At 39.7% G+C, this 12339-nt stretch overlaps 1 protein-coding gene across 1 annotated transcript in view; it reads right to left on the reverse strand.

Annotated features, from left to right (window-relative positions):
* Positions 1–12339, reverse strand: part of LOC139127886 (uncharacterized) — a 139442-nt gene that overhangs the window by 103745 nt on the left and 23358 nt on the right. The window contains exons 12-31 of the mRNA XM_070693742.1: positions 11487–11729; positions 10348–10590; positions 9990–10232; positions 9614–9856; positions 8945–9187; positions 8268–8510; positions 7607–7849; positions 7252–7494; positions 6665–6907; positions 6037–6279; positions 5661–5903; positions 4993–5235; positions 4307–4549; positions 3648–3890; positions 3283–3525; positions 2703–2945; positions 2075–2317; positions 1696–1938; positions 1030–1272; positions 354–596 (exon numbers count right to left, since the gene is read on the reverse strand). Of these exons, the coding sequence (XP_070549843.1) occupies positions 354–596; positions 1030–1272; positions 1696–1938; positions 2075–2317; positions 2703–2945; positions 3283–3525; positions 3648–3890; positions 4307–4549; positions 4993–5235; positions 5661–5903; positions 6037–6279; positions 6665–6907; positions 7252–7494; positions 7607–7849; positions 8268–8510; positions 8945–9187; positions 9614–9856; positions 9990–10232; positions 10348–10590; positions 11487–11729 (4860 nt within the window). The remainder of the gene's footprint in view (positions 1–353; positions 597–1029; positions 1273–1695; positions 1939–2074; positions 2318–2702; positions 2946–3282; positions 3526–3647; positions 3891–4306; positions 4550–4992; positions 5236–5660; positions 5904–6036; positions 6280–6664; positions 6908–7251; positions 7495–7606; positions 7850–8267; positions 8511–8944; positions 9188–9613; positions 9857–9989; positions 10233–10347; positions 10591–11486; positions 11730–12339) is intronic.

Below are 12339 nucleotides of genomic sequence, written 5' to 3' on the forward strand. Positions count from 1 at the left end.
GTCCTTTAGGATTAAGTTTAATGTCCTTCTCTTCAAACCTACACAAGGAGTATGCTTTCGGTAAGCTATTTTATTATCTCTTTGGCTATACCTTTGTGGTTTACTAATCACAGTTTTTTACTCAACATATTGGTCAATTTTCACAAAGGCTGTTCATAAAAATGCCCATCCTCGACTTCAGATAGAAACACGATTGTGAACATCACCAAGAAATTAATGTTTTCCATGTTTACACTAGCAAATCAGTTCTACCAGTATCACCGTACATCAATTATTACCCCTTAGAGCTATAAACCAATAAGTCCCTCAAACACCAGATAAGCCTTATAAAGTCTTTTGTTTTAAATATATACCTTCGACAGTAATTGTGAAGTTACAAGTTCCAACGTTGCCAGATGCATCAGTCGCAGAACAAGTAACTGTATTTTCACCATCCCCAAATGTAGAATTCGATGGAGGGTCACAGGTCACCGACAAACTTGCACCGGAGTTGTCCGTGACTGACTCGCCACTGAATTCAACAACCGCTGTCGTATTACCATAGTCATACTCCGCTGTCATGTCAGCAGGGCACGTGACTACTGGACTCGTAGTATCTAAAATTAAGGTACAGAATAATTAACTATACATTATTTTCAGTTGTATTTCTTCAGTTCAATACTTGGTCTACTTATATAAACGTTACGGTTACTGCAATTAATTTCACTTTTTTGATATATTCCAATGTGAAAAAGCTCGCCTTTATGAATTGATAAAAGTGCTTGTCAATTGTCCAATATTAGCAAGAGCACATATCAATAAAATCTACTTATCATTAGCGTTTCATCCAAGAGGCCATACATGTATATTAATTGGCTAGCGAGCATTTCCTAAGCAAACTGATATCTTTAAAAAAGGATGTATTCATTTCGCCAATGCGTTCTTGTGGTAATTTATTTCATAAAATGATGATAATAATCTTTGTCCTCATTCAATATGCCCTGTTAAGACAAGTTTTCCTAACAATGCTACGTCATCATGCATACAAACCTTGGACTGTGATTGTAAAATTACAGCTTCCAGTATTACCAGATGAATCGGTAGCTGAACAAGTCACTACATTCTCTGCATCCCCGAATGTAGAATTTGATGGCGGGCTACAGGTTACAGACAAAACTTCGCCAGAATTATCTGTAACTGTCTCTCCGCTGAATTCAACCACCGCTGTTGTATTTCCATAGTCATACTCAGCTGTGATATCGGCAGGACATGTAACCACTGGATTTTGAACATCTGGAAATAGTTTATGTTAATAATGTAACAGATATTTCTACAGAGGAACAAGTAACATGACTATCAACATCTATGTAAATAACAAGTAAGTAAAACAAACCATTAGTCTGGTAAACAGGCTCCATGACTGAATGGTTGGTCGACTGACTGGATGGCACCGATAAGACTAGCTGTATATGTGGATATACTGACACGGTTAGATGAAAGGTGGGTTGACCAAAAGACAAGGGAAGGTAATTACATCGATAGGAAAAATGCCTGAACCTCTTCAATTTTTAATAGAAGCGATCAAAGTCTGTCAATGGCGGCAAATCTAAACACTAATGCTCGCCCTTATTCTAAATCTTACAACGATTGGATGCGATTAAGGGGATTAATGGGTAACGAAAAACAAGTTCATTTCAAAGAATGACGTATGCGTACCTTCAACAGTAATAGTGAAATTACAGCTGCCAACATTGCCAGATGAATCGCTAGCAGAGCAAGTCACTACATTTTCACCGTCGCTGAAAGTAGAGTTCGCCGGTGGACTACAGGTTATGGCAAGGACTTCCCCAGAGTTGTCTGTGACAGACTCTCCAGTGAATTCAACCACAGCTGTCATGTTACCATAGTCATTCTCAACTGTCATGTCAGCTGGGCAGGATACCACTGGATTTGTAGTGTCTGGAATCAAAATTGGATGGAATAGCTTTCTATTATGCAAGAAATTACTGTTCATGTAAACGTCTTTCCTTAAGCAAAACGAATATGAATCAAAAAATGTGTTTTAGTTTTTTTTTGTAAATGTCTTTCTAATTACCTTGCACAGTGATCGTAAAGTTGCAACTTCCGATGTTCCCAGATGCATCAGTAGCAGAACACGTCACTATATTTTCTCCATCCCAGAATGTAGAATTAGCTGGTGGGTCACAGGTCACCGAAAGGACAGCGCCAGAGTTATCTGTGACTGACTCGCCGCTGAATTCAACCACAGCTGATGTATTTCCATAGTCATATTCCACAGTAATATCAGCAGGACAAGTTACAATTGGATCGGTCGTGTCTGTAAAACGTGAATCAGGTACATGTTAGAATTGTTCTCCGCGGTCATCAGTATATTAGTTTCCTCCACGTTTTGATTCGGTCTAAAAACCACACTTTACCCTTTTCGTGCCAGACAGAATCACTTCCCCATCAGCAAAGTCAGTTAAAAGCAGTATTGAGCCAAAACATGACGTATTTTCACCCAATTGGCTTGGCCTGCTATGGCATCTTTAGTCCGAACAAATCAAGATTAAAATATTGATGTTTTTAACAGCTTTCAAATGTACAGTATTATGTTAAAATACACCATATAGAATATGTTGTGTTTCATTAATTTTAACTATCTTGACATGGTGGTGAAATATTGACTTGGCAGGAAAAGGGTTAAATGTGTATACACTTACCCTGGACAGTAATTGTAAAGTTACAGGTTCCAGTGTTACCAGAGGAGTCCGTGGCAGAACACGTGACCACGTTCTCTCCATCGGTAAATGTGGAATTTGCCGGTGGAACACAGGTGACGGTCAACGTTTCACCGGAATTGTCTGTAACTGACTCGCCGCTGAAATCAACCACAGCCGTTGTGTTGCCGTAGTCGTTCTCCACAGTAATGTCAGCAGGACATGTTACCACCGGGTTTGTTGTATCTGTAAATTAAATTCATATCTTGTAGAAAGAATGCATATAACTCGATTTTTCTTGCAGGGTGTCATGTTGTATTAGCAAGGCTGAGTTATCTGTACCATTATTTTTAAACATTTGTATTCCAATAGATTTGTTCCTGAAAGTAATGGGTTATCAATCACCTCGTTTACCCAGTGTTCAAAGATTCCACTATATTCAAACAATTATGAAAGAGTCAAGACCAAGACACCCATTCGGATAAATCGCCTCTTTACACGTTTTTGCACGTAACCTTAGCTTGTTTCTTGCATGAGATTTGAAAGTCTCCTTAAAACTTTTATCAGAATAATTCACATTTACCTTCAACCGTTATCGTGAAATTACAGGTTCCAACATTGCCAGATCCATCTGTAGCGGTACAGGTCACTACATTCTCTCCATCCCAGAATGTGGAATTCGATGGTGGGTCACAGGTCACCGAAAGGGTTTCGCCTGAATTGTCAGTGGCTGATTCTCCACTGAATTCCACTACAGCTGATGTATTGCCATAGTCATACTCGACTGTCATATCGACAGGACATGTAACAACTGGCTTTTCGGTATCTGCAAAAAAGGCACAAAACATACTTGGACAACCGATCTAAGAGAGAACTAACTATTTTATTACAACATTAAACACTTTTTGGGGAAATTCTTAACATTTCTTTCACAATTTGAATACATACCTCCGACAGTGATTGTGAAATTACAGGTTCCAACATTGCCAGCTGAATCGGTGGCAGAGCAAGTCACTACATTTTCTCCATCCACAAATGTAGAATTCGACGGTGGAGTACAGGTAACTGACAAGGTTTTACCAGAGTTGTCTGTAACTGACTCGCCGCTGAATTCAACCATAGCTGTCGTATTACCATAGTCATACTCCACTGTCATATCGGCAGGGCATACTACTACTGGCTTTGTCGTATCTGGAAGGAGAAATATTATTCTACCGTGTTATAAACTCATTTGGTAATATCCTTCCTCGCAGGAGTCCCCTACGATCAAGTTAAATTTCCTTCTCTTCAGACATATGCCAGAAGCATGCTTTCGGTAAGCTATTTCATTCTGTCATTAGCTATACCTTTTTGGTTTACTAATCATAGTTTTTGACTCAACATATTGGCCAATTTTCACAAAGGTTGTTCATAAAAATGCCCATCCTGGACTTCAGATAGAACCACGATTTGATCATCAAAAGACAATTTATGTTTTCCATGTTTACACTAGCAAATCAATTCTACCAGTATCACCGTACATCAATTATTACCCCCTGAAGCTATAAACCAATAAGTCCCTCAAACACCAGATAAGCCTTATAAAGTCTTTTGTTTTAAATATATACCTTCGACAGTAATTGTGAAGTTACAAGTCCCAACGTTGCCAGATGCATCAGTCGCAGAACAAGTTACTGTATTATCACCATCCCCAAATGTAGAATTCGATGGTGGGTCACAGGTCACCGACAAGGTTGCACCGGAGTTGTCTGTCACTGACTCGCCGCTGAATTCAACCACAGCCGTCGTATTACCATAGTCATACTCCGCTGTCATGTCAGCAGGGCACGTGACTACTGGACTCGTAGTATCTAAAATTTAGGTAGAGAATGATTAATTATACATTATTTTCAGTTGTATTTGTCCAGTTCGTCACTTGGTCTACTTAAATTTTCGTTAGGATTACCGCAATAATATTCACTTTTTTGATATATTAAATTGTGAAAAAGCTCGTCTTTATGAATTGTTAAAAGCGCTCTTCAATTGTCCCATATTAGCAAGAGCTCAAATCATCTAAAACCTTTCACTTATCATTAGTGATTCATCCAAGTGGCTATACATGTATATTAATTGGGTAGCAAGCCTTTTGTCAGCAAAATGACATCTGTTAAAAAAATGTATTCACTTCGCCAATGCGTTCTTGTGGTAACTTATTTCATACAATGATAATAATAATATCTATCCTCATTCAACATATTAATAACCCTGCAAAGAAAAATTGTCGTAACAATGCTACGTAATCATGCATACAAACCTTGGACTGTGATTGTAAAATTACAGCTTCCAGTATTACCAGATGAATCGGTAGCTGAACAAGTCACTACATTCTCTGCATCCCCGAATGTAGAATTTGATGGCGGGCTACAGGTTACAGACAAAACTTCGCCAGAATTATCTGTGACTGTCTCTCCGCTGAATTCAACCACCGCTGTTGTATTTCCATAGTCATACTCAGCTGTGATATCGGCAGGACATGTAACCACTGGATTTTGAATATCTGGAAATGTTTTATGTTAATAATGTATCAGATATTTCCACAGGGGAACAAGTAACATAACTATTAACATCTATGTAAATAACAAGTAAGTTAAACAAGCAATTGGTCTGGTAAAGTGGCTCGATGACTGAATAGTTGGTCGATTGACTGGATGGCACTGATAAGACTAGCTGTATATGTGAATATACTGACACGCTTTGATGAAAGGTGGGTTAACTAAAAGACAACGGAAGGGTAATTACACCAATTAGGGAAAAAAGCCTGAACCCCTCAAATGTTTAATAGGGGCGATCAAAGTTTGATTATTACGGCAAATCTAAACACTGATGCTCGCCCTTATTCTAAATCTTACAAAGATTGGATTCGATTAAGGGGATTAATAGGCAAAGAGAACAAATGCATTACAGGGATTGACGTATGCGTACCTTCAACAGTAATAGTGAAATTACAGCTGCCAACATTGCCAGATGCATCGCTAGCAGAGCAAGTCACTACATTTTCTCCGTCGCCGAAAGTAGAGTTCGCCGGTGGACTACAGGTTACGGTAAGGGTTTCACCAGAGTTGTCTGTGACAGACTCTCCACTGAATTCAACCACAGCTGTCATGTTACCATAGTCATTCTCAACTGTCATGTCAGCTGGGCAGGATACAACTGGATTCGTAGTGTCTAAAATCAAAAACAATTGGAATAGCTTTCTATTATGCAGGCAATTCTTGTTCATGTAAACGTTTTTCCTTTAGCGAAAACGAATACGAATCAAAAAACACGTTTTATTTTTTGTAAATATCTTTCTAATTACCTTGCACAATGATCGTAAAGTTGCAACTTCCGGTGTTCCCAGATGCATCAGTAGCAGAACAAGTCACTACATTTTCTCCATCCCAGAATGAAGAATTAGCTGGTGGGTCACAGGTCACCGAAAGGACAGCGCCAGAGTTATCTGTAACTGATTCGCCGCTGAATTCAACCACCGCTGATGTATTTCCATAGTCATATTCCACCGTCATATCAGCAGGACAAGTTACAACTGGATCGGTCGTGTCTGTAAAACGTGAATCAGGTACATGTTAGAATTTTTCTCTGCGATCATCAGTATATTAGTTTCCTCCACGTTTTGATTCGGTCTAAAAACCACACTTTACCCTTTTCCTGCCAGACAGAATCACTTCCCCATCAGCAAAGTCAGTAAAAAGCGGTATTGAGTCAAAACATGACGTATTTTCACCCAATCGGCTTGGCCTGCTATAGCATCTTTAGTCCGAAAAAATCCAGTTTACAGTATTTATGTTTTTAACAGCTTTCAAATGTACAGTATTATGTTAAAATACACCACATAGAATATGTTGTGTTTCATTAATTTTAACTAACTTGACCTGGTGGTGAAATATTGACTTTGCAAGAAAAGGGTTAAATGTGTATACACTTACCTTGGACAGTAATTGTAAAGTTACAGGTCCCAGTGTTACCAGAGGAGTCCGTGGCAGAACACGTGACCACGTTCTCTCCATCGGTAAATGTGGAATTTGCCGGTGGAACACAGGTGACGGTCAACGTTTCACCAGAATTGTCTGTAACTGACTCGCCGCTGAAATCAACCACAGCCGTTGTGTTGCCGTAGTCGTTCTCCACAGTAATGTCAGCAGGACATGTTACCACCGGGTTTGTTGTATCTGTAAATTAAATTCATATCTTGTAGAAAGAATGCATATAACTCGATTTTTCTTGCAGGGTGCCATGTTGTATTAGCAAGGCTGAGTTATCTGTACCATTATTTTTTAACATTTGTATTCAAATAGGTTTGTTCCTTAAAGTAATGGATTACCAATACGCTCGTTTATCCAGTGTTCAAAGATTCAACTATATTATTGTAAACAATTATGAAAGAGTCAAGAGCAAGAAACCAATTTGAATAAATCGCCTCTTCACACGTTTTTGCACGTAACCTTAGCTTGTTTCTTGCATGAGATTTGAAAGTCTCCTTGAAATTTTTTTTATCAGAATAATTCACATTTACCTTCAACCGTTATCGTAAAGTTACAGGTTCCCACATTGCCAGATCCATCTGTAGCGGTACAGGTCACTACATTCTCTCCATCCCAGAATGTGGAATTCGATGGTGGGTCACAGGTCACCGAAAGGGTTTCGCCTGAATTGTCAGTGGCGGATTCGCCACTGAATTCCACTACAGCTGATGTATTGCCATAGTCATACTCGACTGTCATATCGGCAGGACATGTAACAACTGGCTTTTTGGTATCTGCAAAAAGGGCACAAAACATACTTGGACTACTGCAGACTAACTATTTTATTACAAAATTGAACACTTTTTTGGAAATTCTTAACATATCTTTCACAATTTGAATACATACCTCCGACAGTGATTGTGAAATTACAGCTTCCAACATTGCCAGCTGAATCGGTGGCAGAGCAAGTCACTACATTTTCTCCATCCCCAAATGTAGAATTCGATGGTGGGTCACAGGTAACTGACAAGGTTTTACCAGAGTTGTCTGTAACTGACTCTCCGCTGAATTCAACCATAGCTGTCGTATTACCATAGTCATACTCCACTGTCATATCGGCAGGGCATACTACTACTGGCTTTGTCGTATCTGGAAGAAGAAATATTATTGTTTGGTGTCATAAACTCATTTGGTATTATCTTTCCTCGCAGGAGTCCCTTAGGATCAAGTTTGATTTCTTTCTCTTCAGACATATACAAGAAGAATGCTTTCGGTAAGCTATTTCAATTTCTCATTAGCTATACCTTTGTGGTTTACTAATCATAGTTTTTGTCTCAACACATTGGTAAATTTGCACACAGGCTGTTGATAAAAATGCCCATAATCGACTTCAGATAGAACCACGATTTTGAACATCAACAGAAAATTCATGTTTTCCAGGTTTACACCAACATTTTAATTCTACGAGTATCACTGTACATCAATTATTACCCCCTTGGAGCTACAAAGCAATAAGTCCCACAAACGCCAGATAAGTCTTATAAAGTCTTTTGTCTGAAGTATATACCTTCGACAGTAATTGTGAAGTTACAAGTCCCAACGTTGCCATATGCATCTGTCGCAGAACAAGTAACTGTATTTTCACCATCCCCAAATGTAGAATTCGATGGAGGGACACATGTCACCGACAAGGTTGCACCAGAGTTGTCCGTGACTGACTCGCCACTGAATTCAACAACCGCTGTTGTATTACCATAGTCATATTCCGCTGTCATGTCAGCAGGGCATGTTACTACTGGACTCGTAGTATCTAAAATTTAGGTACAGAATAATTAACTATACATTATTTTCAGTTGTATTTCTTCAGTTCAACACTTGGTCTACTTATATAAACATTACGGTAACTGCAATTAATTTCACTTTTTTGATATATTCTAATGTGAAAAAGCTCGGCTTTATGAATTGTTAAAAGTGCTTGTCAATTGTCCAATATTAGCAAGAGCACATATCAATCAATATCTACTTATCATTAGCGTTTCATTCAAGAGGCCAAACATGTATATTAATTGGGTAGAGAGCGTTTCGTCAGCAAACTGATATCTTTAAAAAAGGATGAATTCATTTCTCCAATGCGTTGTTGTGGTAATTTATTTCATAAAATGATGATAATAATCTTTGTCCTCATTCAACACACCCTGTTAAGACAAAGTTTCCTAACAATGCTACGTAATCATGCATACAAACCTTGGACTGTGATTGTAAAATTACAGCTTCCAGTATTACCAGATGAATCTGTAGCGGAACATGTCACTACATTCTCTGCATCCCCGAATGTAGAATTAGATGGCGGGCTACAGGTTACAGACAAAACTTCGCCAGAATTATCTGTAACTGTCTCTCCGCTGAATTCAACCACCGCTGTTGTATTTCCATAGTCATACTCAACTGTGATGTCGGCAGGACACGTGACCACTGGATTTTTAACATCTGGAAATGTTTTATGTTAATAATGTATCAGATATTTCCACAGGGGACCAAGTAACATAACTATCAACATCTATGTAAATAACATGTAAATCAAACAAGCAATTGGTCTAATAAAGTGGCTCCAAGACTGATGGTTGGTTGATTGATCGACTGGATGGCACTGATAAGACTAGCTGTATATGTGGACATACTGACACGCTTTGATGAAAGGTGGGTTGACCAAACGACAAGGGAAGGGTAATTACATCCGTAGGAAAAATGCCTGAACCCCTCAAATTTTTAATAGGCACGATCAAAGTCTGTCAATTGTGGCAAATATAAACACTAATGCTCGCCCTTATTCTAAATCTTACAACGATTGGATGTGATTAAGGGGATTAATAGGCAAAGAGAACAAATGCATTACAAAGAATGACGTATGCGAACCTTCAACAGTAACAGTGAAATTACAGCTTCCAACATTGCCAGATGAATCGGTAGCAGAGCAAGTCACTACATTTTCTCCGTCGCCGAAAGTAGAGTTCGCCGGTGGGCTACAGGTTACGGTAAGGGTTTCACCAGAGTTGTCTGTGACAGACTCTCCACTGAATTCAACCACAGCTGTCATGTTACCATAGTCATTCTCAACTGTCATGTCAGCTGGGCAGGATACAACTGGATTTGTAGTGTCTGAAATAAAAAATGGATGGAATAGCTTTCTATTATGCAAGAAATTACTGTTCATGTAAACGTCTTTCCTTAAGCATAACGAATATGAATCAAAAAACGTGTTTTACTTGTTTGTAAATGTCTTTCTAATTACCTTGCACAGTGATAGTAAAGTTGCAACTGCCGGTGTTCCCAGATGCATCAGTAGCAGAACAAGTCACTACATTTTCTCCATCCCAGAATGTAGAATTCGATGGTGGGTCACAGGTCACCGAAAGGACAGCGCCAGAGTTATCTGTAACTGATTCGCCGCTGAATTCAACCACAGCCGATGTATTTCCATAGTCATATTCCACTGTTATATCAGCAGGACAAGTTACAATTGGATCGGTCGTGTCTGTAGAATGTGAATCATGTACATGTTAGAATTGTTCTCCGCCATCATCAGTATATTAGTTTCCTCCACGTTTTGATTCGGTCTAAAAACCACACTTAAATGTGTATACACTTACCTTGGACTGTAATTGTGAAGTTACAGGTTCCAGTGTTGCCAGAGGAGTCCGTGGCAGAACACGTCACAACGTTCTCTGCATCGGTAAATGTGGAATTTGCCGGTGGAACACAGGTGACGGTCAACGTTTCACCAGAATTATCTGTAGCTGACTCGCCGCTGAAATCAACTACAGCCGTTGTGTTGCCGTAGTCGTACTCACTTACAGTGTCATTTGGACAAGATACATCTGGTTGAATAATATCTGAAATACGGAAGATATATCCAGTGAAATCATGTGTGCACATAAATCCCCTCTTTCTGTTGTTGTTTGAACTGATGAATTTTACTGTTCTTATATCGTACTTAAGCAAACGATCGGCAGTGGACAGACTAAAAGCTTACTAGTGGGACGTATTAGTACACTGATTTATTTCCCAGACGTGAGACTTCAGAATTCATTTGTAATCAACTTTGTAAGCAACAAATTCAGTAGTTTATTATATAGGTAGGTAAGGAGGTAGGTAAGTAGGCATGTAGGTAGGTAGCTAGCTAGCTATCTAGCTATCTTGCTAGCTAGCTAGACGGCTAAGTAGGTAGGTAGGTAGGTAGGTAGGTAGGTAGGTAGGTAGGTAGGTAGGTAGGTAGGTAGACGACTAAGTAGGAATGTAGGTAGGTATGTAGGTAGGTAGAGGTAGGTAGGTAGGTAGATAGGTAGGCAGGTAGGTAGGTAGGTAGGTAGGTAGGTAGGTAGGTAGGTAGGTAGGTAGGTAGACGACTAAGTAGAAATGTAGGTAGGTAGGTAGGTAGGTAGGTAGGTAGGTAGGTAGGTAGGTAGGTAGGTAGGTAGGTAGGTAGGTAGGTAGGTAGGTAGGTAGACGACTAAGTAGGAATGTAGATGTAGGTATGTAGGTAGGTAGGTAGAGGTAGTTAGGTAGGTAGATAGGTAGGCAGGCAGGTAGGTAGGTAGGTAGGTAGGTAGGTAGGTAGGTAGGTAGGTAGGAGGTAGTAGAGGTAGGTAGGTAGGTAGGTAGGTAGGTAGGTAGGTAGGTAGGTAGGTAGATGGGTTGGTACTACCTCATATAAATATTTAGTTGGTAAGGATTACCTGGCGGGTGTGCAGGTAAAAAGACAACGAAACTCTGACTGTATTCTACGCACCTATGACTGTAATAGTAAACGAACAGTTTCCCGTATTGTTTGCGGCGTCCGTCGCTGAACATACAACAGTGTTTTCATTTAAGCTGAAGGATGAGTTGGTCGGTGGATCGCATGTCACAGACAGCGTGTCTCCGGAATTATCTGATGCAGATTCTCCACTAAAATCAACAATCGCGGCTGCCGTCCCGTCGTCATTTTCCACTGTTATGTTGGCTGGACACGTCACGACAGGTGATGTCGTATCTGTTCAAACGAGAGGAGAGGATCAAAATGAATTTAGGAAATTTTTTCGACGAATTGGTTCAACCTTTTGTCAAGTTCTAATACTCTGCAACCCAGTCGTAGTGATAAATTTATTACGATACAATTTAGTAATGTCTTGGTTTTATCTGAGATCACAACTTGTTTTAAGGTTTTAATATCATAACTCTGCGCAGTCTCTTGTTGTCATCTCTGTCTCCTTCATAGCCCTCGTCCCTCCCCATCAAATAACATTACAGTTCTCGAGGTAGCGCCCCCACCCCGCCACAGACACTTGACAGAATCCCCAGTGTCCACCAATGTCTAGGCCTGTGCCGGCGTCAGATTGTCTCGCAGGGAAAGCTTCTTATTGCATTACAATTTCAATGGAAAAAAAGGCTATGACACTCCATAATCCTCTTATAGACTAAACTTGATCCCAGGGATCAAATCCCTGGCCTTTAACCGGCTCGAACTCTACAGGCTCTGAACGAAAAACCATTTTCAAAAGAGCACAGAAATACTAACATCACATAAACAGCAGCCACGCGACAAGGGGACCAGCTTTTGCAATATTGGCAAAATGTGGTTGCAACGACAATCAACATTATTC

The sequence above is a fragment of the Ptychodera flava genome, unplaced genomic scaffold (genome assembly GCF_041260155.1).
Source record: "Ptychodera flava strain L36383 unplaced genomic scaffold, AS_Pfla_20210202 Scaffold_39__1_contigs__length_1403739_pilon, whole genome shotgun sequence".
Classification (NCBI taxonomy): domain Eukaryota; kingdom Metazoa; phylum Hemichordata; class Enteropneusta; family Ptychoderidae; genus Ptychodera; species Ptychodera flava.